The sequence below is a fragment of the Aspergillus ochraceoroseus genome, assembly GCF_002846915.1.
Source record: "Aspergillus ochraceoroseus IBT 24754 chromosome Unknown P175scaffold_2, whole genome shotgun sequence".
NCBI lineage: Eukaryota > Fungi > Ascomycota > Eurotiomycetes > Eurotiales > Aspergillaceae > Aspergillus > Aspergillus ochraceoroseus.
Window position 1 is genome coordinate 2335045 of NW_024468477.1, and position 25424 is coordinate 2360468.

Genomic DNA, 25424 nt, shown 5'->3' on the forward strand with positions numbered 1-25424 from the left:
AGGCCACTAATTTAGTAACTAAGCTAGTAATCAAGCTAGTAACCTCATAGCATGGAAGATATAGTAAAAGATATAGAAAATAGGAAAGTAACTAGGGGTATAAAGAATATACTACTATATAAAAATAAATTCTAAATACTAGCTTCTGATTAGCTAATAATTTATATGATTAGAATTACTTAAATAATATATATTTTATTACTTTTATAGGTACTTATTTTAATAGATTTAAATATAGATATCTAACTCTATATATAATATTTTTATTATATGATGAATAGGTGTGGCATTATTAGGTCAGGGGGTGTGGCATGATCGGGAAGGGGTGTGGTTGGATCGATACAGGGTGTGGCGTTAACAGTCCCCTATGGCTATTTCTATTCTGCTAAGCCCTGCAAACCCAGACAGTTTTTCTTTGTTGGTCTGCTGCGGCTGAAGTATGTGTTTGTATCGCCGATCTAGGTATGTCTTGTACTGTACATACCGTTACCACTGGATGCTTGTATTTAATACCCTCAATCCCACAAGGCAGACTCCATCCCAAGCTATCTACTTCTATTATTTGACTTATTGTTCTTTCTTGTTTTGGGTCTTTTTTGAGTCCAAATACAGCTTGGTCATTTTTGTTCTGGCTTCTTGCGTGCCACCCAGTGCGAGGGTCGGTAAAGAGGTCGCAGCATGCTCTCCGAGTCTTGGATATAACCGCACTCGGCTCTCTCCTCTACGCACTGGCGCTGTTCAATGCTGAATCCCATCCGTTCCACGAGACAAAAGACTTCCTCTTCGGTCAGTTCCACGCTACCGGGCTCTCCAATCCCCTGGTGCGATGCGGGATCACTGCCGCTGTGGCTACGCTGGGTGTCCTCGAAATGCCACAGTAAAGGCCCATTGTTGATCCAGAGACCGCGCGGTTTCAGACAGTGCCGAATCGTCTCGATGTAGCGGATGAGATTGGGGGCCGTGTCGATAAAGAAGACGGTAGTGACTGCATCGAAGACCTCCCGGTTGGAAGGGTTGCTGTAGAGGACCACAAAATCGGCAGCGGACATGCTCATCGAGCCAAAAGGCATGGTAGAGTTCGCCTGAGCTTCGAGCATAGTAGCCCCAGGGTGCACATCGGGGATCATGACTTTGCGCAGCTGCTGCTCTCTCGAGAGTAAATTGGAAAAGTGCAGCGCAAACGGATATAACTCGTGGTGCTGGGGACCGCGTGTGTGATTCAGAACCCAGCTACTCGCCAGCAACTGGTGGTAGGATATTTCATTACCCTCTGCGGCGAATCCTGCGCGGCAGATTTCGAACACCAATCTCCCCAGCCCTGCTCCAGGGACGAGAACTTTGATCTCCTCTCCGAGGTCTCGTCTCTGGGCGAACTCGGTCTTGAGGGTTTGCAGAACAGGAACATAGGATACGTCCCGCTCGGGCTGGCCTTCGGCGCTCCAGTCTCGGTAGAACTGACGGATTGTAGAGTGTGCTTTGTTGACGTCGGAAGAGGTGGCGACTCCATGCCAGTTCTGACGAGGGTCTGCTGGGTCAGGGTTCGCGGGTAGACCGAACGACGAGAGTCCTGTCGCCAGGATGGCGTCGACAATCTCAGCGTTCGTGTCGATGGCGTCGTCCACGCGATTGAAGTTATCCAGAATGGAGAAGGGTGGTTCTGCCAGCATCTGCCAGTGAGCGGACGGTAGTGCATAGAAAGCCTGGCGTCGACGATGTGTAGTATTCAGATGTGCGGTTCTCCGATACTGCCTGCAGATTGTTAGTTTCTATATCATCCTTTCAACGCCTTACCAAGCTATCTGCATCTCCGTGAGAGATCTAGCTGTAAATAACCCAGAAACTGAATTCTCAATCCCGTTTTTTTTTTTTTTTTTTTTTTTTCCCTGCGTGCCAACCGCACTTCACGCACCTAAATGAATCCAAAGCCGCACACAGCACCCGGCGCTCTTCAGGATCTCCCAAGGGATCAAAATCCCCGGCCCAACTACGAGCGTCCTCCGATTCGTCGAGATGTTGGGCTCCGGATGCCATATCGACAACCTCGCGTGCCAATCCGGTAGAGGACAAAAACAAATACCTAGACTAGAAAGAGCTCCCAGACTCGTCCATCAGACATGAAAGTTGTAGATAGTTACCAAAAGCCGGACTGCTGAATCAAGTGTCCAAATATTAGAAAGTTGACTGAGTGTCACTGGTGGTGGCGGACCCGCTCCGTTTGGCGGGGGAACACACAAAAGAAGAGGACCTGAATGAAGCATGATGAACTGGACCTTCTCTCTTGCATCGCAAACAGCACATGCAAACCAAGCAACCGAAATATTATCAATCTCCTGCCTCTCCTACTATAATTATTTTCTCCCCATATAATCCAAGTATAGCACAAACCAATATGTCCACTGCCCAACAACCCACGATCGCGATCCCGCCCCAGGAAATCCCCGAAATCCCCATCATCCCCCTCTCCGTGCAGCCACAAGAGCTATCATTCCCGCTTCCGAAAGCCCTCCATACAACAGCACATGTCCATCTGACGGTGCTGGACACCTGCACTATGGTGTTCTTGGCTACTTCCACGCCGGGCGATTCCACGGGGACGGTGAAATCGATGGGGAGTTTTATCTACGCCATGCCGGATGTACGTTCTTTCTTTTTTCCCCCCCCCCTTTTTCATGTCCTCTTCCCTTTTTGGATCACTACTAGATATCTACTAGTAGCTCTGTAGTACATTCCGAGATGCTGATATTATTTTACTGATTAATGTATTTTTTTTTTTTTTTTTTTTTCACATAGCGCACCTCTCCCCGCTCTACGATATCTACGACTCTGTACACAACCCCTTCAACAGAGGAGTACGCGACGCGAATAGCCAAAATCCTGGCGCGGCGCATGGGATCCCCCGTGTATGTAGGGTGTAGCATTGACCCGAAAGCTCTCGGGCTCATGGTCGATGAGGAGATGGACGGGCTAAGTAAGATTGTGGACGGCGTTATGGCGAAATGGAATGAGAAGAAACAAAAGAGATAAACAAGCGGAGTACGGAGTACTCTATGATTATGTGGTTAATTAAGATGGGCGATAGGAATGGCTTGGGGAGATTCGGTTGGATTCCGTGTTCGTTGCGTTGAATTGTTTTTTTTTTTTTTTTCTTTTCATTTTTTGCTGGGTTTGTTTTATTCCTGACTCTGGTGCGTAACTACTTCACAGTGGAAGAGAAGTTCGGGAATCTTAATCTTGTCCGTCCAATGATTTCTTTCATTTACCGATGGCGAGTAATGCATGGGGAGTCATCGTTCACCGTTGATATGAGTACAGACTCCGAAGGACAGAGTACAGAGTAAATTAAGCCTAGGTAACTAGTAGGTAGAGAGATAATTGCCGATGTGACAATATCCCGGTTATTCCGTGGGTGCAGTCTTGGGATGATTCTGGGACGATTAGGGGGCAAAAGAACTCGGTCAGAGTCGATCCCAACGTGCCAACAGGAGCAAACTACTGGAAGAAGCAATTCAGACGACCATCTAACGGGGCGAAGAGACAAAAGGAGGTCGAGTCTAAAGTGTACGTGCGCAGGTACTATATGGGTAGTGATTCCCGAGCCTTAGCTTCAAAAGAGTCAAGATACTACTGTAGATATTCCACGGGAACTTTAGCCGCCGGAAAAGAAAAAAAAAAGAAGAAGCAGACCATCACCAGATAGTCCAGACGGTTACGAATAACAGAGAGATACGACTTCGTAGTCCTTCGTATAAGGTACACCATGCCACGCGGTCCCCAGCGCAGTAGCAGCAGAACAAAGAGAAGCGTAATTAATCTCGGTGCATCTTCCCACTACCCTTGGGCGTTTTCTACCCCAATGACGATATCCCGAACTTCCGAAGATGGGCCTTGTACTCTATTCAGACTTAGCGTTGGGAGCCATGAACTCCGGTTGGACGGACGGGGGTATCTTGCATAACAAGAACCCAAAGGGGGCATGGGCTGCGAGCCTGCGATACCTGTGCATTGTGCAATCAATCATCGTGGTTTGAAACACAGCCCTGTTGGAAACCGCGGATCCGAAGGGGGTTGGTTGGTGAAGCAATCTACCACATTTTAGTTCGTCGACTAGTCAGTTGGTTAGTTGCTGCGTACTCCGTACGGCTTACTTATAGCCGGAACAAGGAAATAAAACGAGAGAAAAGGAGTACTAGTAGTACCAGGATACTGAAAGAAGAGAGAGATGTGAGGACCGGAAAACATTCCGAAGGAAGGTTTTGGGATCTGAAGTGGAGAATCAGAATGTCACTGAATGGAATCCATTGGACTGGAAATTTCACGGTGAGCGGAACGGAAGCTCGGGTAATCTACAAGGTAAGATGGGCATAAATTAAAAGTTGTTGAGGACTGAAGTCTGTGCAGTCACTGCAGTGTACTCGGAATCTCAATTACGATGCTCGGCTCGGCTCAGGATCGCATATTTAGCTCCAACCCGAGTCATGATTGTCTTGGAGGAATTCCTGGGATATATATCTATATCTTTATTTATTTATACAGAGTATATATATCATGAAGAAGAAAGAGAAAGAATACAAGTTGATCTATTGCCATGATTCGAACAAAACTCGCAACGTCCGAATAATACCTACGAATCTACCTAGGTACCTAGGTACTCTAGTCCTCCGTACAACAGAAATCCGAGTCGATTCGATTCGATTCGTCCAAAACCATCGGGACAAGACCGGGAAAGCAGGTCAATGCATGACCCACGTGGACGCATCTCTCTAAGCGATGTCCAACATCATGTAACTACATAATTGGGCTGACAGGACTCAGGAGACGAGGAGGGGGAATGAATACGAACAGAAGATAGACCCTTCCTCTTGCCCATGGGCTAGCCTCTAGGTAACTGGATTCCAGTAGGTACCCTAGGTACTACCTTACCCCGTCTAGGGAATCCTACTGCATGCTATTCTTATTGTTATTATTCCGATCTTGCTGCAATCCTCGTCATGGCTGACCCCCCAGGATTTAGTTAGTGGTGAAAAATAAAAATAAAAATAAAGATCGAGCAAGTATAACCGATAGGAACATTCCCCCTGTCTCTTTCTCTTTCCTTCACCTTCACATCTACCGATGCTATATCGTATATTGTTCTGGTTTGCTCTCAACTACAAAGACCAGGAACAATATCTACTGTAATCATACTCTATGTGCAACTTAAAAAACCAAACAGTGCCAATTTATGGTTGACCAATAATCTACCGTGCGCTATTCATCACCTCCAGACTGTAGTGCGTCAACAACCAAGACATCTCATCTCATTTGGTAGGTTAGGTATGGTTCAGCCGTTTTCCCACACAACCCACAAGGATGGCGGGAGGGAAATGGAACGGGGTAAGGGTGAAATTGCCAGTTCTAACTTTGGAAACTCCGAAATGACGCCGGACTTGACCTCGACGAGCTATAGCTGGAAAGCGATCCGATGGCTGCACTACAACCAACTAAAGCATATTCAGGCAGGTAGGCTGTGGAGTGTACTCTAACTTAGGAACATTCTTTGTTGGTCTCCTCCTTGGCGTTGAGATTAGAGCTCTATGGTCTGTAGTTGGAAGGTCTAAAAATCCTGAACCAGCCGTCGCGTGTAAATGTTTCGGGTTATCGTGGTCGTGGGATACGATTGCCTATTCTACCAATCCGCATCCAGGGGGCTTTTTTTTTTTTTTTTTTTTTTTTGGGTTGAGATCTCGGGTAGATTGTGACCTGGTGAGTGAGGCTAAATACGCATCTACATGTTACATTATAACTCCGTAGTAAAACTTGGGCGGATGTGGATACTGGGAACTTGTATAGATTGCTATCCGTGCGAGTCATGTGAGTTCAATCCAATTTCGAGCAGCAGGAGCTAGAAGAAGAAGAAGAAGAAGAAGAAGAAAAAACGGTTAACATGCCACTAAAGGTGTGTGCTCTGTTTCTTTATCACGCAAGGCAAGTCGACTCCGCGCTGGGGGGAGCAGAGAGAGCGATGACTGGTGCAGAGAGGTTATTATCGGGCATTTGCCGTGATAGATCAGCAGTGTGACCAGAAGGATAGTTAGTTAACTCTAACCTTGCTATCTATCTAGTATCTAATCACAGCCAGCGAGTCCAGCCGGTGCGGGGAACTGGGCAGTCTAGCCTGGTTCCTAAACCCACCGTCGTACTCTGTCGAAGAGATGTGTCTGGCTTTCCTGCAGATGAACCGATGTTTCGATCATTTAGTCGACAGGACGGAGTACTCCGGAGGCTGATAGGAGATGTAGAAATCTCCAAGGATGACCCTGGTGGCATCATCGTCGGCATGCTTCCGTCGCGTTACGAGCGAGGTGAGCACACGATGGGGCCGGGCCCTGATTGATGAGTCCTGGCGCATCTTGCAACAGGCTAACGCAAGAACAATAAGTTATCACGACCCAAGGGGAAGGAGGAGGAGCCATGTTGCCAACAACATTGTCCTATGTAATCATTTAATCTTACGGCAGTTACTCCGGTATTCACCTCGAGCCGCTCCCTCCTCCTCGCACCGCCCGTTTCGTCTTAGTTGACCGCTGGTTTGACCCGCTGTGGCGGAGGAGATATTTTCCACTTCCATTTTTAATTATCGAGGTGACAGTGTCTTTGTTGTATCAGACATCAGACGGTGTGCCATGCTTTCTCGAGGCGGAGATTAAAAAAAAAAAAAATTGGCCTCTCCCTGCTTTCTTTCTTGTTGAGTGGAGGCGTACGACGAGGTTGAGTCTGAAATCCACGCCCCGCCAATCTCCGCTCGCTAGCTACGGAGTACATGTGCGCGCGCTCGATCAGAAACTATTACATAGGGATCTACTCCGTAATGCCGGGTGGTCCAGACCGAAAGCAAATGCATCAAGGGAGGAACCTTAGTTAGCATGCTCTTTTGATCGACACCGCCACGAGTACAAAGTAGGTAGAAAGATTTTTTTTTTTTTCATGAAGGGGGTGCCCCTTCGAGATACTAGGTATACTCCGTAGGCAATCAAGCATAAAAGAGGTGCTCGGTACAGAGTAGTTCGGGCGAAATCCGGAGGGAAAAAAAAAAGAATTACTAATTGAATAACGGGAGTTAGTTAACTAACTAACTAAAGTAACTAACCAAAAATTATAAAACCTCTGGGGAACACAACGACGACTGTTGAGTTTCGTCCGATTCAACCACAGCCCAGTCATCCCGTATTGGGAGCGGGGATTATAGTCTCCCTCCCTTTTCCTCTCCTCAACTCTCCATCATGGTCCACCACGGATCTTTTCCACCGAGTAAGTTGTGAGTACTCCGTAGGGTGCCATCCGATCCACCGGTTAGCTTAATAGCTTTGAGTCAATAGTTAATTTGCAGGTTCATTTCCATATGGTCCGTTCAATCGCCAACCGAGGGAAGGATGCCGAGAGGCGATCGTCCATCAATTCTCTCGGTGTTGTTGAAGAATGGGTCTTCTTCGGGTTGGCTGTGTTTTTCAAATATAGATACTAGTAACTACCTAGGTAGATAGCATATGCATAGAGTAATTGGTGTCAGGGCTTGACCAACATTCTCTGCACTCAATCGAAGGCAGTAGTAAAATCTATGAATGAAGATATGCAAGATTTGATTTGTTCTAATTATAAACAATATCCCGACAGACTGTGCTACGCGGATGCCATACTACGGTTTTATTGTTCCCCATCACAGTTATCAAAATTGCATAACCATCCTCCACATTTCACGCATCCTTGTCGGCAGCTTGCTTGAGGCTTGAGCCGCGAGAACAAACTCCGGACAATCTTGGTCGTTTACGATTCTAGTACTCCGTAGGTACGGAGTAGACTCAGAAGACTCGTGGTGGGCCAAAGCAGTGGACCCAAATGCTGGTAGGTAGGAAGGGAACGAACGACATGCTCGTTGATCCCAGGGCAGACACTGCCACTGCCGATCTTGGGATGCTTCTAACGTTACCCGGTAACTTTGAGGTGTGATCTCGAGGCGATGATGGGTTCTGACAAAAGAAAGTATACAGGAACGGAGTATTTGCTGGGTTGCTCTACAGCGGAGAAAAGAGTTTGATTACTCAAATAAGCATTTATACTTCAATGCAAGAGAGGATTTTGTGAAACGATGGAGTTACTTTGTAGTATTCCTATTCGGATTTTATATTCGACGAGTTGGCCTTTCTTGATTGTACATAGTAGAGACCTAGCCTAAGGGACAGAATTCAGCTCCTGATATTTCAAAAAGATCCCTAAAGACATGTAGATTATTCTGCTCGTCCTGTCCTGCGTCGTTTCAGCCATGTTTTCTACTAACCGGGGTCAGCCGAGAACTCTCGGAATCGTTTCCTGGACCTTGGGAGGAGTTCAGGACCCTGACTGGACAAGCTGATTGACTGACTCTTTTAGAGAAGACGCAGGCTGGGTGGATTCTGGTTTTTGACCATGTGTTTTCCATTCTTTTCCTTTTTTTTTTTTTTTTTTTTTTTTTTTTTTTTCCTTTTTCTGCTTCTTTTTGGCCAGTTCTATACTCTCGCTGAAAAATGCTAGTTTGCTATCCGGAAAAGTACGTGGATATTTTCTTCGGATGATTACTATTACCTGTAAAAAGAAGAACAAGAAAGTCTTATTATTAGTGAGGATTATTTTGGTGGAATAATAATACTAATCCTAATAAATCTGGGCGGATAGAAGACAATTTTCGTCTTATTTGATTTCTGATTTGATTTCATTTTTAGTTTGATTTTTCTGAATGATTTTTGGGTTGGATTTTATTTCTCTCTTTTTCTCTCTCTCTCTCTTTTCTCTCTTTTCCTCTCATCGGTAGTTGTCACAACCTCTGGTTCTGTATATCTTCACTTCTCCTCGACAAAATAATAATACAAGAACTGAAGAAGATACCGACTATCCCTTCTACCATCAACCCTCCGATTCTCATTCTCATTCTATATTACTGTGCTGCGTTCCAATCGTCTTGTCGTCGGCTCTAATCACTCAACTACTACTTCCTACTGCTCCTCCTCCATCATTCTCTTCACAATTGTCTGAATTTCGCATCCCCCTCGACCTCATTTATACTGTCGCTCCTTCTTTGCTCTTCCTCCCTCCTTTTCCTTCTCTTCGCAAAAATTTATCGCCCCCATTGGTTTCCGTATTCATATCTTCTCTGTCGCCCCTCCCGCGCCTCCTTCAGCACCAAATCCACCACCAAACCACAACCACCACCCCCCCCCCCCCCTCTTCCGAAAAAACTTTCCCAGTTCTACTAATTAAACAACAATCTAAATCCTCCCCCTCTCCTTCCTCATTCAAACTTTCTCTCAGCCTGTGGTCCTGGCCCCTGGACGGCTCTTCATTCCGGGAACTCGTGGGTGGAGTGGATTTCCTGCATGGCTTCAACAGCGTCATCTAACTCTTCAAACTTGCCCACCACCTCAACTAGCTTCAGTCAGTCCCCACCCGTGAATGTCAAGCGTGCCGACATTCAACCTAACTTTAATTTAATTATCTTGGGGTCCCTGGTTGCTTGATAGGCCTCTGTCGCGAGCTGCTACTGTATCCCCATTCGCTGTTCCGTCGTCGCCACCCGAGGGCGAATTTGGGTCCTGGCGCCTTTTGGGTCGAACTCTCCTTGTTTCCTATTATCCTTTGGATATTTCTTCCCCTGTTCCGTTGGAGGAAGAAGCTTCCCTCGTCATTCCTTGAGGTGGGGATTCCTGCTTGGTCTCCAAGGTTTCCTCTGTCGAACCTGTTCTTATCGCTTCCGAAAACCACTCTCTCCCACTTGCACTTTCCTTCTCCTATGAGGTTGCGCTTGGTGTATCGCGATGCATACGCATTATTATCACTCGTCGACTAACCAAACCCCACCAGGCGCTCCATATGAGCTACCTCCGGTGCAGTCGGTTACGTCCTCGGGTCCTTTCCACCTTGGCCCGCCACCTGGGGCCCTTCTTTCTGCTCCCCCAACGAGGCCTGGCAGCGGATTGACAATGGCTCATATTCTACAGCCGCAGCCTCAACATCCTCCACCCCCGATGGTGACGCCTCCCGCGCCGTACCCCCGTTCTTATGAGTCCAGCAGTTCCCCAGCGGAAGGAGGCACCGCCATCCTCCCGGATGCACCTCCGATCAATGGCTCCGGGACAGGTACGGCGGGGTTTCTACGCCACAATGGTGGTGTAGGGCAGCAACAGCAATCGCAGCCTCTGCAACAGAAGAGGGCATATCGCCAGAGAAGGAAAGACCCTAGCTGTGATGCATGTCGTGAGCGCAAGGTCAAGGTACCAAGACTTGAATCCCCCTGTTCCTAATCTGCTGGTTAACTCCGCTTAGTGCGATGCCTCTGAGTCCGCTAGTTGCACAGAATGCACAAACCGCAAGGTCCGCTGCCAGTTTACCAAGGAAACCAACAGGCGCATGTCTTCTATCAAGTTCGTACCGCGCGCGTTTCGATGATTTTATGGAGAATTTTTTTTTTTTTTTTTTTTTTTTCATTCTGATTCGATTGTAGGCAAGTCCAAGACCTAGAAAAACAGCTCTTGACCACCAAGCAACAACTCCAACAACTACGATCGGGAATCTTGAGATCGGACAACCTGATGGATATAGAGGTTGATGGAGCGGGACAGCCTCAGTTGAAGCTGCCGGACATTAGCGACAGACCCTCGCGCCGACAAAAGGCTCCTGTTCAACAGGATCTAGCCGATGCCAGAGCGAACCTACGGAACTATGGAAGGGGAATCTGGAAGGTTCCTACACCATATCGGCAACCTGGTCCGAAATCATTACTCACTGCAGACCCTCCACCCCTCCCCCGAAAGACGTCACCGGCCATCTCCTCAACCAGTATTATTCCCATCTTCACTCTACGTTCCCGGTCATCCACTGGCCGACTTTTCTCGCGGAATACGAGGAGGTTTACCAAGCAGGCTCCCTCTTAGGGGCTCCTCGCGAATGGGCCGCCGTTTTATTTGCTGTCTTCGCATGCGGTACTCTGTATACCCTAGGTCCTAATCGGGAAGAGATGGGGAAAGAATTTGTGAGGATATCTTGTGGGGTAATCGATGTCTGGCAGGACAGTTTCACGCTGGACCAGGCGCGGGCCGCCTTGTTGGTCAGCATTTTTCTCTACGAAGTCAACTCAAAATCGGCTAGCTGGGTGTGGAATGGGTCTGCGGTAAGAGTCGCTCAGGAGATTGGGTTGCATTTGGATTCCGGACCATGGCCCGCATTAGAGTGGGAAATGCGAAAACGTGTGTGGTGGGGAATGTACACCTGGGATAGGTTTGTGGCGGATTAGACCTCCGGCAAATCGTTATTCTCCAATACTAACGGGGGGGTTTAGGCTTTTGGCTTTGGAGACGGGGAAACCGGTCCTCATCAACGACCAGGACTGCGACATTGGACTCCCGTGCCCTATTGACGAGCAATTAATTTCGGATAAATGCGTCCCTGAGACTCAACAGACGACGTCACTCCTTGCCACAATACATGTAGTCCGGTCGATCGGTCAATTGACCCGTACGCTAAGGAGCACGACAATCAGCCCCGCGACTCTCGATACCTTTGAACGGCATTTCAATGCGTGCCTCGCCACCTTTCCTGAACAATACCACCCTAATTCTGACCAATTTCTTGACCCTCGAACCCTCGCGCCAATTATCTACCTTCAAAACGCCCGCCTCATCCTCCATCGTCATAATATCTCCCCATTTTGTCCTGTTGATGTTCGATCAGCAGCGCTTGATTACTCCGTTTCTGTATGCCAGGAGACTGCCCGGTTGCTCATGCGATGTATGCAACCCTCCCATGACTCTGGAAATGATGGCTGGCGCACGTTATTTACCACATCGGGAGGCACTATCTTATGTAGTCACCTCTGGCGTTGCGTGCTCCTACTGCTTTTCCGCCAGGAATTTGCTGCAGCCTTGGTATGCGTTCAAGCGAGTGCTGCGATTGGCGAGTCGCGCGTGGCTAATAACGCTTGTGGACGCTACACGGCTTTCTTTTTGAAAAGCTTGCTGGATCGATTACGCCGTAATGAATCTGTGGATCTCGAGCGTGATGAAGAGATGATTGCTTATGTGTCTGGGGATATGCAAGGCGCAGGCAGTGGTAGCTGGGTTTGGGACGGTAGCGAGACCGGCTCCCAATTAGAGGAGATGATGTCCTCTCGGTTAGATAGCCCAGCCCATTCAGGCATCGGGCCTGGTGGGTCTGCTGAAGACCCTGACCGCTGGGAAGGCTGGGAATGGATCGAACGAACGCTCCAATACCTTGTGAATGAGAAAGAGAAGCAGCAGCAGCAGCAACGGGACGCTCAACATCTTCCACAACCAGCAGAACCATCGTATCCCGCCAGCGAATCCGCCACGGGGAGTCCAGATTCGGTACCCATTCAATCGAGTTCATCGCATTCCCGAATGACGATAGCTAGCATTATCTAATTTTGGCTTGAGTGCAGACTTTTTGGCCTAATATCCGATTGGATTCTGCCTCTCTACCGGATTAGAGCAGAGCCAGGCTCCACAACGGGTCTAACTCGTATTTTGCTGCTGAACTTTTTTATTCTTATATATTCTTTTTTTTTTTTTTTTGCCCTCCGCCGCGGGGGGTTCTAGGTATGTGAAATGAGATTACGGTTACGATTTAGCATTACGTTTGGCCTGCTGTTTACAGCCTTGTATAACGGTCCCGCTTGGTGTAGGGATACCACCAAAGATCAATTTTAGATCTGTACATAGCATAATAATCAAAAACTCCTCAAGCGTCTATTTGGTTTACATTCTGGTAGAATGCGTTTCAGGGGACACTGGTAGTAACTCGGATGGATCTAAGTTTCCAGATTGATACTCCGTCCGAAGCGAGCATACAAAGCAACCTTCAACTGCTGCATCTCATCGCGCAGATCGCTTAGTCCATCCTCCAACTTGGCCACCTCGGCATCGATCTTCTCCGTTGACGCGGAAAGAAGCGCCTGGGCTTCTTCCAGGGGAAGACGAACGAAAGAGTCTCCGATTTTGTATCTGATCCGTTAGCTTTTTTTTTTTTTCGTCTTATAAGATGGATAGATGGATAGATGGATACATACGGAACCAATTCATCTTCATCAGCCAATTCCAGTTCTGTTGAGATCTCCTCAAGATCTTCTTTATCCTTCTATTTTTTTTTTTTTTTTCATCCTTTATTAGTCTGTCTTCATCCATGAAAAGAAAAAACAAATACCTGCTTCCCCTTCAACAACTCCTCCAGTGTCGCTTCGCGCTGATGAAGTCGACTAAACCGGTTAATCTTTTCCTGGTCCTCGCGGCGGACTTCATTGTCTTCTGTGCCGATTGTGGCTTCGTCTTCTTTGGAGAGCTTTTATTTATTATTATTATTTATTTTTTTTTTTTTCCCCCTTCTGTTTTAGTTTTTTTTTTTTTTTTGGATTGGGGTTTGGGTGGGGGGGGGAGGGAATGTACCATGCGATGTTGCATCATTTTGTTTCGAGGTTGATCGGGGATTGTATTAAAGGGGTATAAATAGATAGAAGAAGAAAGTAGAAGAAGAAGAAAGTAGAAGAAGAAGAAGAAGAAGAAGAAGAAAAGAAGCAGTGAAGTGAAGTTGATGCAGTGCTATATCAAAAACTGCCTCGATACCCTCGATGATCAATCACCTGACGCGCGGTCCCCACCGCCTGGGTTTTCCTCGCTGGCAGAGAGTACTTATGTACTACCTTCAACAACAACTAACTAGGTACTTATATGTCTCGTTAAATATGGCTTCGATGGAAGTGGTGATAGAAGCAATTAATTTCTTTGAAACTAGGTGATTTATTTCAGTATACTGAAATTGTGAAATAATTGGGGTTGACCGGTCAACATTATCAAGGCGGCACCGCGGGGTAACTATAGCGCTCGAGAGACTACTAATAACTATGTACCTAGGTACGGAGTCGGTACCTAAGTTATGAGCAGCAGCAGGTCCTACTAACTAATCAACATAAAAAGAACTTAACTAGTCAGTTACCTAAGGTTTATGGAGTGGCCATGGCCCATAACATGAGAGTTAGGACCTATAAAGAGTGGTTAACTGGAATAATTTTGTTACCTGAAGACATAGCACAAAATAAAGACTATGTTGTAGAAAGGTTGGAGAAAGTTAGTACTCTAGATTACTTGCATAGTAGTACCTTCGTTTAACTATAGATAGATATAGCTCAACCCTGGAAGAGAGATGCAAAGCTTCTTTAACTAGTGAGAACTACTTTGTCTTATGGTCAATTCTATTTAGTACTTCCTACACTTTATTACTTCTCCTAACTTACCAGATACTTTTGGTGTGAAATACTAGAGAAGTTTTCTTTTAATATATTGCACAAGTGTTGTAAATCAAGTCAGTTGTGAGGTGAGGCATTATTATCTCAACCTCGGAAATACAACTCCACCCTGTTTTTTTTGTTCCACCAGCCACCACACTTCAACAATCCATCCTCTCCCTTTTCATAAACCCAGCTCTTAATTCTTTCACACTCTTTCCAGCATCCCCAGATCATCCGCCCTTCCACCGTGATCTGCCCTAGTGTCTGTGTCTGTGTCCGTGTCCTGCTACTGTTCTAGGCTGGGCCCCGTCGATCACCGCCTACCAGCAATCTCCGTCATCGTCTTATATCCAAGCAGCTCCTTTACTAGCTCCGAATCCTTCTTTCCGCTCCTTCTCCTCCTCTCTCCATTTCGCATCGTCATATCCTTATTTCCTCTACCCCCGAGACATCCCACACGATGCGAATATCCTCCGTTTCCCTCGTTTCCTCGGCCGCCGCCCTCCTTCCCACCCTCGCTGCCGCAGTCACCTTCGACTGTGCACAGATCAATAAAGACGGCTACAAGTACGACCTCAGTCCGCTGGGCGGAGCACACTCACTATACCACGTCGACACGACCGACGAATTCACCGTCAACACCACATATGTCCTAAACATCTGCAATATCCTCGGGGGGAAGGCCATTCGCGGGGGGCTGAAATGTCCGACTTCAAAGAATAGTACGTCTACATTCCATCCATCTCTCATCCAGCCCACTACAAAAAGGCATCATCATATACGAACACCCCTTATCTGACAGAGAGCTGGAGCTTGAAAAAAAAAAAAAAAAAAAAAAAAAAAAAAAAAAAAAAAACTAATGCCACCATAGTCTGCGGATACCAGTACAGACACCCCATCAACGGCAGCGAAGAAACCAGCCACGCATTCCCCATCGTCGGATTAGATCATATGGGCGGCGGCGCGAAGGACCCCGAGATCACACGGTTGAAAACGCTGGATTCTGAGCGCGAGGGACTCCAAGTGAAGCTTGGCGGAGGCGAGTACACCGACGAGCAACAGAAGAAAAAGAGTGCGGGCGCCGTCATTGAGTTCCAGTGCGATCCTGGCCGGTCGGGACTAGAGGGTCTCGATGCCGCGGACATAAGCCGGTTGCTCCGGATCCGTGATGAAGGGGAGAGTGACCAGCCCTCGCCAGAGGACGGGTCGAATCCGGACAGTAGTCTACAGTTTAAGAGCTGGGGGCCTTCCGATGATGATTCCTATGTGTTGAGTTTGAGCTGGAAGACGCGCTATGCTTGTGATGATTACGTGAAGAATAGGGACCAAGATTCCTCTAGTCACTGGGGGGTTTTTACCTGGTTGATTATCATGTGAGTTCGTTCTCTTTCTAATCCCCTCGCCCGGGGTCCCCCTCCCTCGCACTTTCCCCCAAGAGACAGTGGCTGACTTGCTCACGTTGTGTAGTTTCTTCCTCTGCGCAGCGGCATACCTCATCTTCGGCTCGTGGCTCAACTACAACCGCTATGGAGCCCGTGGATGGGACCTCCTTCCACATGGCGACACGATCCGCGACATTCCGTATCTTTTCCAAGACTGGCTGCGCCGGGTTGGGAACACTCTTCAAGGGGCAGGGTCGAGAGGGGGCTATAGCGCTGTATAAGCAAATTCTTTTTCTTCCCTTTTTCTTGTTCTACCTACATTTCCGGAAAGACTTGCTTGAAAGTCTTGTCTATCTGCATTCGAATCGGAATTTGCATTTGTTGGCTGTTGGATATTTTCCTCTTGTCTTCCTCCCTCTTGTGTTTGCTTTTTTTTTTTTTTTTTTTTTCTTGTTTTTCTTGTACGATGGAATGATAGCCGGCTTGACCGTGTTGGGGTTGGTTTAACGTTGCCTTTCTCTTGAGACTTTTACGCTTTTTTGCACCTTGAACGGGCTGATATATACCTCGGTAGGATAGGATACTAGTCTATATACTTCCAGATCAACTCAGGATTCATTCCTTCCTCCCTCTCCTCGCGTTGCATTTCCGGATATATAGGCGACTTCTTTAATCCCAGGCAATGGGTTAGAGGAATTAGTGAGTTAGTCCATCAGAGTCCAGAGCTAGGCAGGCTATAGACTTAGGTAGGTACATTCTCCCTCCATTCGAAAAACAATAAACATGCAGCGGGGTTCAGATGCCGGCCGGGTAAACAAAAGTTATACGGACGGCACGACGAACAAACTCAAAAGGAAAACGAACAGGAACAACAGCCACATAAAGGAAATTCGTAACAATTCAACAAACCTGACTCAAGCTGTCTCGGAAATTGCATGCTCGGAGCTACTATCTCCTCCTCATCGACCAGGGCAGATTTATATTCACTACTAATCATATCATATCTCAACTTCAAGTGCCGCGGGGGCGATATCAATTTCAAGCACTTCAATAGCGGACTCTTCCTCCTAACTGCTCGTTCTGTCCTCTTTCACGTTGCTTTGGTTGTCTGTCCCGGTGGGATTACACCTTCATGGCAAACTGCTTGAGGTACAGGTAGTCCGCCATGTTTGCGTCGACGGTCTTTCGGATTAGGGCGGCGCCTTCGGGGCCGTACTTTTCACGCCACTCGGCGTCGAACTCGGCTTCTGTTTTGAGGGCACGGGGCTGTTGATTGGCATTTTCGATCAGCCGGGCTTGCTTCCTTCATATGTACTACATGCCAGACTAGGGGAAAACCAGAAAGAAAAAAAAAAGGGGGGGGGGTTACATACGTGGGTTCTTGCTGTGAGGCGCTTGGATTCGATGGCGTCGTTGTGGAAGCCCCTCCACTTCTCAAACGCCTCTCGTGCGTAGGTGTGGGCAGTCTCGTTGTCCCAGATCAACATATCCGGGGTATACTCGAGTCCGACACTGCGGCAAAACGCCTCAATCATGGCGGCGGGGTTGTCGAGCATGTCGTCCGCATCGATAAGACAGATCTCGACGCCCAGATCACCATTTGGCAGGCCCACAGGCTTGCGGGTGGTGTCCACCAGCTCGTCAGCATCCTGTTCCCTCGTTGCGATGTGCGGTCCAACCATTCGCTCCGCGAGCAGATAGTCAAAGAACCGGCGCATCTCGTCGTACCCAGCCTCGGCGGGGTCGTAATAGGAGAACCCTGTGACTTTGTCCAGGGGGGGCACGGTGCAGCGGTAATAAGATGGCACGCTGTAGTGGGGGTCCCGGATGAGGAAGGCGAAATGGAAGAGGGAGAGCACATCCTTAGGCACAACGGTGGGATTTTTGGCTTCACTCTCCGTGTCGTACGGATAGGGTGCCTTAGTCGTGGATGTAGCCTTTTTGAGCTTCACTCCGTTAGTGATGCCGCCCGCGACCTCGGGGAGATGGCCGTTGGCAGTGGTGCTACTGACAGCACCACTGCCAACGGCCCCGGGGTCGACAGCCTTTGTGGTTTCTGTTCCTACGCCGCGCTTAATCCGATTAAGAGACGGGGCAATGCTGGCTGGGTTTGCGTTGGGGGGGAGGAGATAGTGGAGGATGTCTTTGATGAAGATGCGCTTGCCCTGTCCAGGGTTCAATTTCAAGTCAATACTTGCAGTAAAAATGGTAAAAACTGTCCCGGGATAAACCAACCTCTGAAGCTTCGCGCTCGATTCTTTGCAACACAGTGAGGAAAGTGGACTGGCTGAAGCCGCTCTCCCAACGACCCTGCTCATCGGCTTCATATCTGTCAGAGAGTCTCTCAGGACCATAGTAAAAGGCATCTCCGAATGGTTCATGGATACACTGGATTGTATCCCGTTGAGTCATGAAGATCTGGAAATGTCAGCAGGTCGACCTTGACAGTAACAGATATCGCATGAGGATACCCGTTCAAAGGCCGTCGAACAAGCGCGAGGGTGAGTAGCGACAAAAATCGGTTTCTGAGACATTTCGAGAGACAAAGAAGAGTTTCAATCTATGGGCAAGTTGAATCGTATGAACTGTGTTTTCTCGAGCCAACCGTTCACTATCTACCAGGGAATTGCACCGCCGGCGAAGCTACTGATTTTTACTCTGAATGTTTCTTGTTAGTTTATCGATCGCTATCCAGGTACTGGTAGCAGATACTTGTCGCGAGGGCAGTACGGAAAGAGATTCCGGTAGGGAGGAATGTGGAAGTAAATGTAGAAGGAGACGAGAGTTTTCGAAGCCAAAGAATTCAAGTAGCAGCAGCTATCCAGTATCCAGTCTTTGGAAAGATGTGGACAGGGGATGAGAAAAATAAATAGGAAGCAGGAAAGATGAGGGCAGAAGAGGGGAAAGAAGAAGTATATATATGGAGGAGAGTTAACGATCACTTCGCGTTTGAGTTTGGCCGAGTCACGACCAAAAATATATATTTAATAAAATCGTCAGGAGAAAAAAGGAGAAAAAAAAAGAAAGCTAGTTAGCTGTAAGATCCATGTGAGAGTTTTCAAGTGCTACAGAGATTATTCCATCCGGTGGTACACAGAGAGAGCTTTTAATGCCGCACTGCCTAGATGGAACTTGAAGTTAACAATTGGTCTTGACACAGTACTCGATAGACAGTTATTCCTCCATGACACCGGATGACACTGATATTAATCATAGATAATCTACCCTTTATACTGGTATCAAGATCTTGATCTGCGCTGCGGTATATATGTGGCTTGCTCCCCCTCTCTCTCCCACCCCAAATCTGAATACGACAGCATACTGCATGTCCATGGGTGGGATTGGGGCCTACAGTTCTTGCTCCGCTTTCATTGCAACTATAATTGGAAGAATATGAGGTCTGGATAAGGAAAAAGGCTCGAAGCGGGTTCGAGTTCCTGACTTCTGACCAAGCAGAGTGGTTAAAGGAGTACAATATCCCTGCCGCCACCGTTGTTCGACGTAATCTTGGGGTTTCCACTTTGACGTCATGGACAGAGAATTTAGTAAAGAAGAGGACAATTCTCCAGTATCGGGGGAAGAATCGAGGGAAAGAAACGCGAGCAACAGGAGGGTAATATCACCCGGACGCGGGAATGTATACCTTTGGAACGGTTGTGATAGGAATGTGCAACAGAGTCATGATCTGGCTTCTTGTCAGGAGATCCATCCTGGGTATCAGACAAAACCGTTTAAGCCACGTCCAAGTGGGAGAGGGGCTGAGGGGCAGAGGTGTACCTCAGAACCGCTCCCGCACTTCACGGGCCATAGTCCAGGGAGAGACGTTGCTACTGCCCAATGAAGTATCCCGGACGCTAACGTGGGGGTTTGCTGGGCCATAGTTAGCCGTCCAAGGTATGATTATATTGGAGCTGTTCCCTCCGAGGCTCCGCATCTGACTAGACGATCGTCGGCTTAATATGGGTGATCCAGATGTTGGAATCGGAGGATAGGCTTCCACGGCCATTATTTTGGACGGGATAAGGAGTTAGGGTACAGCAGGAATTTTCGGACAATCAGAGAGATTTCAAGACAGAACCTGTCAGCATAAAACAAAAAATGTAGGCTCTTAAAAGACTGGAAGAATAGCAGAGAAAGCTATCGGACCGCCTGGCACTCCGCTTTCCTGAAAAGGTACAATTGCCGGCAAAACTCGGGCCTTATATAACTTGCTCGTCCAATTCCGGATGGAGGTGTCCTTGAACGCGCCGGGGTGATTCTATGGCGGAATACGGACATTCTTTCTACTTGACTAATTGTTCTATCCGCCACACCTCTTCAAATGGATCAATTTCCTGACCAGTCCTTTGAGCCCCTCGAGCTGGACCTCGATGACTCCTCGGAGCTCGACTCGCGGCTATTACCTCCTCCTCCGGAAGGCCAGTATCACACGGAGGCTGAGGCGGTACAGGCAATCAAATCATTTGCGCAGGATAATTTGTATGCGGTGATTATAAAGCGGACCAATAAAGGCCGTGATGGGTCGGTCGAGGCCATTTATCTGACCTGTGACCAAGGCCATGAGTACCGCTCAACTGCACAACGTCGTCAGCGAACGGCTTCACGGCGGAAAGGATGTCCGTTCAGTGTACTCGTTAGCTTCCATAAGAGCGACCGATTGTGGCATGTCAAGGTTCGCAATGGCTCACACAATCATGGCCCATCATTGCCTAGTTCCCACCCCTCCATCCGCCGAGAAGAGATCACCCAGAAAACCCAATATATCAAAGCCCTGCTTGATATAAATATGCCGCCTAGCCAGATCCTCAAACAGCTCCGTCATGTTGACCCCAGCTCTATCATCCAACTCCGTGATATCTATAACCTCCGCCATCGTCTCTACCAGGGCAAAACACCTGTCCCGGCAGTAGTGGATTTTCGACCGGCTATGATAAAACCCCGTGGTCGTCGAGAAAGCTCGACCTTTACCCAGGCAGAAGAGCCATTATTATTACCTGGAGCCGTAGATGTCGGGGTCCCTCTTGTCGCCGATCTGGAATATCAGATTAGGCAACCCCGTGAGGACCTACATGATGGGGCTGCGACTTTGAAATTTTAAGCATGGTCGTTTTCCGGTCGGAATTAGCGTTGTAAAATGATACCAAGGAACGATGAACGATGAACGATGGACATAACTACAGGTACCTTCCTGGGGAGATATTTTATACGGTTCAATTGCACCGCCTCCTTCACCGCCTCCTCTTTTCTGCCCGCATTTCAATTTCTCCGGATCACGTGGAGGAGCACGGGCCATGCCAAGAGGGAATGACCGAAGCCGCTGGATGCTTCTGGAAGGCGGTGGAAGTGGATGGTGTCGTCATGGTGCTTCTCGTACGGTTGGGCATCATCCACAAGCATCCGATGCTTTTTTCCTTTTGGAGCTTCCGGTACTGCCATCTATATATTTCCCTTGTGTTGCATCTCTCGGCAATTTCTTCACTCCAACTCAATTCATATCAGCTTTATCTGACATACCTTTCATTGGTCCTCCCTCTGCGGAGACTTTCATCTCGATTACTCACCCCTCCTCCTCCCACTTTTCGTCATGAATACCGATAAATACACAGACAAGGCCAACAAGGCATTGCAAGATGCTCTTGACCTCACAATAGAGCACTCGAATGCAGAGATATACCCTGTCCACCTAGCGGTCGCTCTCCTCGACCCGAATCAAGATGAGGAGCAAGGTCCCTCTCACCATCCTTCTCATGGAGACTCCTCTAGCCCCCTCTTCCGCCAAGTTATCGAACGTGCCCATGGAGATGTCCAACTCCTCCACCGTGCTCTCATGAGGCAATTAGTCAAGCTCCCCAGCCAGGATCCAGCCCCAGAGACACGCAGCATTTCTGCGCCTTTTCGAAAAGTCCTCTCTGCCGCTACAGATTTGTCCAAGACACAAAAAGACAGCTACATTGCGGTAGACCATCTGATCCAAGCTGTGGTCCAGGACTCGCAGATCCAAAAAGCTCTCAAGGAAGCGAATATCCCGAACGTGAAGCTGGTCGATACAGCCATTCAGCAGATTCGAGGAACACGACGTGTCGATTCCAAAACTGCGGATGCCGAGAGCGAAAATGAGAACTTGAAGAAATTCACCATCGATATGACAGCTCTGGCTCGAGAGGGCAAGATCGATCCTGTCATTGGTCGAGAAGAGGAAATTCGTCGCGTGATTCGCATCCTCAGTCGACGAACCAAGAACAATCCTGTGCTCATCGGTGAGCCAGGTGTAGGTAAGACTACGATTGTCGAAGGCTTGGCTCGTCGAATCGTCAATGCCGATATCCCAGCCAGTCTTTCCCAGTGCAAGCTCCTTTCGCTTGATGTCGGCTCACTGGTTGCGGGAAGTAAGTTCCGCGGTGAGTTCGAAGAAAGGCTGAAGGGGGTTCTCAAAGAAATTGAAGAATCCAAAGACCCGATTGTTTTGTTCGTTGATGAAATCCACCTGCTCATGGGAGCTGGCTCCAGCGGCGAGGGTGGGATGGACGCTGCCAACTTGCTCAAGCCCATGCTTGCGCGCGGACAGCTGCACTGTATTGGTGCCACGACATTGGGTGAATACCGCAAGTACATTGAGAAGGATGCTGCCTTTGAACGACGTTTCCAACAGGTGCTTGTTAAGGAACCTACTGTCGCAGAAACAATCTCCATTCTTCGTGGTCTAAAGGAGAAGTACGAAGTCCACCACGGTAGTGTTCGCATTCTCGATGCTGCCATCGTCACTGCAGCTACCCTGGCTGCCCGATATCTTACAGCTCGTCGGCTCCCCGACTCAGCTGTTGACCTGATCGATGAAGCTGCCGCTGCCGTCAGAGTTGCCCGTGAATCTGAACCGGAAGCACTCGACAGTCTTGAACGCAAATACCGACAGCTCCAGATTGAAATCCACGCTCTGAAGCGTGAGAAGGACGACGCTTCCAAAGCTCGTCTCCAGGCCGCTGAACAGGAAGCAGCTAATGTTCTTGAGGAGCTGCGTCCCATGCGCCAGAAATACGAAAGCGAAAAACAACGCAATAAGTCTATACAGGATGCGAAAGCCAAGTTGGATAACCTCAAGAACAAACAGGAAGAAGCTGAGCGATCTGGCGACACCGAAACCGCTGCAGACCTGAAGTATTATGCTATTCCTGAAACTACGGCCCACATTGAGCACCTGGAGTTGGAACGTGCTAATGCAGACAAAGAACGTCGGGCTAACCAGGGCGATGCAGGGGAGCCCCTTCTTGCTGACGAAGTTGGCCCCGACCAGATCAACGAAATTGTTGCCCGATGGACTGGAATCCCTGTGACGAGACTCAAGACTACGGAGAAGGACAAGCTGTTGCATATGGAGAGGCACCTAGGCAAGATAGTTGTGGGCCAGAAAGAGGCTGTAACCTCAGTCTCGAATGCCATTCGACTGCAGCGCTCTGGTCTAAGCAACCCGAACTCACCTCCCAGTTTCCTCTTCTGCGGCCCATCCGGCACTGGTAAGACACTGCTGACCAAGGCCCTGGCGGAATTCCTCTTCGACGACCCGAAGTCTATGATTCGTTTCGATATGTCTGAGTACCAGGAACGACATTCACTCAGCCGTATGATCGGTGCTCCCCCAGGCTACGTCGGACACGACGCAGGTGGCCAGCTGACCGAGGCCCTCCGACGCCGACCATTCTCTATCCTCCTGTTTGACGAAGTTGAAAAGGCAGCCAAGGAAGTACTCACTGTCCTGCTTCAGCTCATGGACGACGGACGCATCACAGATGGACAGGGCAGAGTGGTCGACGCTCGGAACTGTATTGTTGTCCTGACTTCCAACCTGGGGGCCGAGTATCTTGCTCGCCCCACCGCTAAGGACGGCAAAATTGATCCTCAGACCCGCGAATTGGTGATGGGTGCCCTGCGCAACTACTTCCTGCCCGAATTCCTCAACCGGATCTCGAGCATTGTCATCTTTAACCGACTCACAAAGAAAGAAATTCGCAAGATCGTCGACCTCCGTCTCGACGAGGTGCAGCGTCGTCTTGAGCAGAACAGTCGCAACGTTACTATCCAATGTACCGAAGAAGTCAAAGACTACCTTGGACAATCGGGCTACTCGCCTGCGTACGGCGCTCGTCCTCTCGCTCGTATCATCGAACGCGAGGTCCTCAACAGACTTGCTGTGCTCATTCTTCGTGGAAGTATCCTCGACGGCGAGGTTGCTCGCGTGGTCATGCGAGACGGTCGGATTGAGGTCTTACCAAACCATGAGATTCCTGTTGACGAAGATGAGGAGATGACCGACGAGGATGGCATCGATGCTATGGCAGAGATGGAGGATAACAGCGGTGACATGGATCTGTACGAGTAAAAAGGCCCGCCACGCAAGTCTTGAGAAGATCATGATGACGATGCTTTATGAATTTCTTTTTCTTTATACTTATTTTTACCTTGATACACTTGCTTCTGTTGCCGATACTACATTTCATTTCATTTATTTGTTTATTTTCAAGCAGCAACCGCAAAGATCATGTATACTTTATATTACAGAGGTTATATAGTACCTAATAGGATGTTCAAATTAATCATACAATCTTCTTATACAGTCTGTATATATATACTGTATAGTACAGAGTACACAACACGAACCTACTGGAACATAGTATTTCCGACCAAACAGACGGAGGTGTTTATAAAAGGGGAGTGATCGAAATCAAGCCCATCACTTGTTGAGCGATGTGGACAAGCAGAATCAATACTTCGGGGATCTAGTCCAGAAGAGCCACGTTCTTGAAGCCATAGTTGCACACCATCTCAACTTGGTTTCGACAAGCTGCCTTTCTTGACTCGTTCTGTCGAATTTCTCCGCCGCCAGTTTAAGAAACCACTTACCCAGCACAATCAAAATCAAACGACTCATCATACTCCCGTTCAAACGGACACCCCCATAGCCTGCGACTCGAAATAATACCGCGCCGTCCCCGCAGGCAGGAGCCCACCGGGGAGCTCGAGTCTCTCCAGCACGCGGCACGACCCAGAGCCGCGCCATCTGCGGCGGCGTCGTGGAAGGCATCGAAGTCCTTGGTTTCGATGGTCGTGACGTACTCGCAGACATGCAGGCTGCGGGAGGACTCGAACGCGAACGCGAACGCGATCCCGCCCTGGACCTTGCGCTCGTAGGGCGTTTGTTGGCTGGGCCCGCCGGTGCAGTGGTACCAGGTGCATTCGGGGGCTTTGGGGATGCGGGTGATGAGGACCCAGTGCTGGGGGCCGCGGGCGATGTAGATTTCCAGAGGCATTGTAGGTTGCTGTTGCTGTTGCTCTTCTATTAGGGCATAGTGGTGAGGATATCGTAGATGAAACCCCGGACAGACTGGCGATATTTATATACTTTCCGGATTATGCGGGTTACCGGACTATATAGGATACATTCTTTGTTGGAGTGTTTGCAGTCAGGTTATATAGGCAATATCAATTCATTGTTCCAGGTCCATTGTATAGCAGAGGAAGGAAGGGCTTCTTTGTAGGACAATGCCCATTATACCTACCAGACAAAAGAAACCCCCCGGAATATCCCGGTTTTTTTCTTTATTGAATCGGTGCCTGGATTCTGTGGTTTACTGTATGTATCCATGTACATATAGTTCCTTTGTGGTGTTATGTAGGGAGAAATTCCTGGGTATCTTTCTTTCTTTGGAGGTACACTGTACAAGTTGAACAGGTTCTAGGGTAGTAATCATGTA

General features: G+C 48.4%; 9 protein-coding genes across 9 annotated transcripts; 5 read left to right on the forward strand and 4 right to left on the reverse strand.

Moving 5' to 3' along the window:
- Nucleotides 1-283: 283 nt before the first annotated feature.
- P175DRAFT_0499490 (carnosine N-methyltransferase family protein) lies at nucleotides 284-1864 on the reverse strand. Its single transcript, XM_040896746.1, has one exon. It carries the CDS (start codon nucleotides 1665-1667, stop codon nucleotides 618-620), a length of 1050 nt encoding a protein of 349 aa, XP_040754332.1. The 5' UTR covers nucleotides 1668-1864; the 3' UTR covers nucleotides 284-617.
- Nucleotides 1865-2389: 525 nt separating this feature from the next.
- On the forward strand, nucleotides 2390-3024 carry P175DRAFT_0432564 (proteasome assembly chaperone 4 family protein; the record flags this gene model as incomplete). The annotated part of the gene is made up of 2 exons (XM_040893547.1): nucleotides 2390-2635; nucleotides 2791-3024. The coding sequence occupies 2 exons, from the start codon at nucleotides 2390-2392 to the stop codon at nucleotides 3022-3024; spliced, it is 480 nt and encodes a 159-aa protein (XP_040754333.1).
- Nucleotides 3025-9821: 6797 nt separating this feature from the next.
- On the forward strand, nucleotides 9822-12443 carry P175DRAFT_0530026 (transcription factor domain-containing protein; the record flags this gene model as incomplete). Its single annotated transcript, XM_040899747.1, has 5 exons — nucleotides 9822-10277; nucleotides 10330-10427; nucleotides 10508-10770; nucleotides 10818-11280; nucleotides 11342-12443. 5 exons carry the CDS (start codon nucleotides 9822-9824, stop codon nucleotides 12441-12443), a joined length of 2382 nt encoding a protein of 793 aa, XP_040754334.1.
- Nucleotides 12444-12665: 222 nt separating this feature from the next.
- Nucleotides 12666-13478, reverse strand: P175DRAFT_0514924 (tubulin-binding prefolding complex subunit GIM3; the record flags this gene model as incomplete). Its single annotated transcript, XM_040898829.1, has 4 exons — nucleotides 12666-13022; nucleotides 13088-13155; nucleotides 13222-13356; nucleotides 13461-13478. The coding sequence occupies 4 exons, from the start codon at nucleotides 13476-13478 to the stop codon at nucleotides 12830-12832; spliced, it is 414 nt and encodes a 137-aa protein (XP_040754335.1). The 3' UTR covers nucleotides 12666-12829.
- A 987-nt stretch (nucleotides 13479-14465) lies between these two features.
- P175DRAFT_0499495 (autophagy-related protein 27) lies at nucleotides 14466-16109 on the forward strand. Its single transcript, XM_040896747.1, has 3 exons — nucleotides 14466-15021; nucleotides 15171-15672; nucleotides 15767-16109. Exons 1-3 carry the CDS (start codon nucleotides 14760-14762, stop codon nucleotides 15960-15962), a joined length of 960 nt encoding a protein of 319 aa, XP_040754336.1. The 5' UTR covers nucleotides 14466-14759; the 3' UTR covers nucleotides 15963-16109.
- A 221-nt stretch (nucleotides 16110-16330) lies between these two features.
- P175DRAFT_0152030 (uncharacterized protein) lies at nucleotides 16331-18508 on the reverse strand. Its single transcript, XM_040892452.1, has 4 exons — nucleotides 18153-18508; nucleotides 17917-18099; nucleotides 17055-17846; nucleotides 16331-16947 (listed from the first exon to the last, which is right to left on the reverse strand). The coding sequence occupies exons 1-4, from the start codon at nucleotides 18213-18215 to the stop codon at nucleotides 16804-16806; spliced, it is 1182 nt and encodes a 393-aa protein (XP_040754337.1). The 5' UTR covers nucleotides 18216-18508; the 3' UTR covers nucleotides 16331-16803.
- Nucleotides 18509-19762: 1254 nt separating this feature from the next.
- Nucleotides 19763-21022, forward strand: P175DRAFT_0151447 (uncharacterized protein). Its single transcript, XM_040892451.1, has 2 exons — nucleotides 19763-20162; nucleotides 20370-21022. Exons 1-2 carry the CDS (start codon nucleotides 20003-20005, stop codon nucleotides 20777-20779), a joined length of 570 nt encoding a protein of 189 aa, XP_040754338.1. The 5' UTR covers nucleotides 19763-20002; the 3' UTR covers nucleotides 20780-21022.
- Nucleotides 21023-21265: 243 nt separating this feature from the next.
- On the forward strand, nucleotides 21266-24052 carry P175DRAFT_0530032 (ATP-dependent Clp protease ATP-binding subunit; the record flags this gene model as incomplete). The annotated part of the gene is made up of 1 exon (XM_040899748.1): nucleotides 21266-24052. The coding sequence occupies one exon, from the start codon at nucleotides 21266-21268 to the stop codon at nucleotides 24050-24052; it is 2787 nt and encodes a 928-aa protein (XP_040754339.1).
- A 517-nt stretch (nucleotides 24053-24569) lies between these two features.
- P175DRAFT_0491356 (uncharacterized protein) lies at nucleotides 24570-24980 on the reverse strand (the record flags this gene model as incomplete). Its single annotated transcript, XM_040895834.1, has 1 exon — nucleotides 24570-24980. One exon carries the CDS (start codon nucleotides 24978-24980, stop codon nucleotides 24570-24572), a length of 411 nt encoding a protein of 136 aa, XP_040754340.1.
- Nucleotides 24981-25424: the final 444 nt, after the last annotated feature.

Excerpts from the sequence above, each read along its gene's own strand:
- P175DRAFT_0499490 (XM_040896746.1), bottom strand. The coding sequence starts at position 1,667 with ATGCTGGCAGAACCACCCTTCTCCATTCTGGATAACTTCAATCGCGTG.
- P175DRAFT_0499495 (XM_040896747.1), top strand. The coding sequence starts at position 14,760 with ATGCGAATATCCTCCGTTTCCCTCGTTTCCTCGGCCGCCGCCCTCCTT. Across the intron at positions 15,022-15,170 it reads ATGTCCGACTTCAAAGAATA|TCTGCGGATACCAGTACAGA; the intron begins GTACGTCTACAT and ends ATGCCACCATAG. Across the intron at positions 15,673-15,766 it reads TTTACCTGGTTGATTATCAT|TTTCTTCCTCTGCGCAGCGG; the intron begins GTGAGTTCGTTC and ends CACGTTGTGTAG.
- P175DRAFT_0152030 (XM_040892452.1), bottom strand. The coding sequence starts at position 18,215 with ATGTCTCAGAAACCGATTTTTGTCGCTACTCACCCTCGCGCTTGTTCG. Across the intron at positions 17,847-17,916 it reads TCGAGCGCGAAGCTTCAGAG|GGCAAGCGCATCTTCATCAA; the intron begins GTTGGTTTATCC and ends AACCCTGGACAG. Across the intron at positions 16,948-17,054 it reads GCCTCACAGCAAGAACCCAC|CCCCGTGCCCTCAAAACAGA; the intron begins GTATGTAACCCC and ends GCCAATCAACAG.
- P175DRAFT_0151447 (XM_040892451.1), top strand. The coding sequence starts at position 20,003 with ATGGATCAATTTCCTGACCAGTCCTTTGAGCCCCTCGAGCTGGACCTC. Across the intron at positions 20,163-20,369 it reads ATTTGCGCAGGATAATTTGT|ACAATCATGGCCCATCATTG; the intron begins ATGCGGTGATTA and ends GCAATGGCTCAC.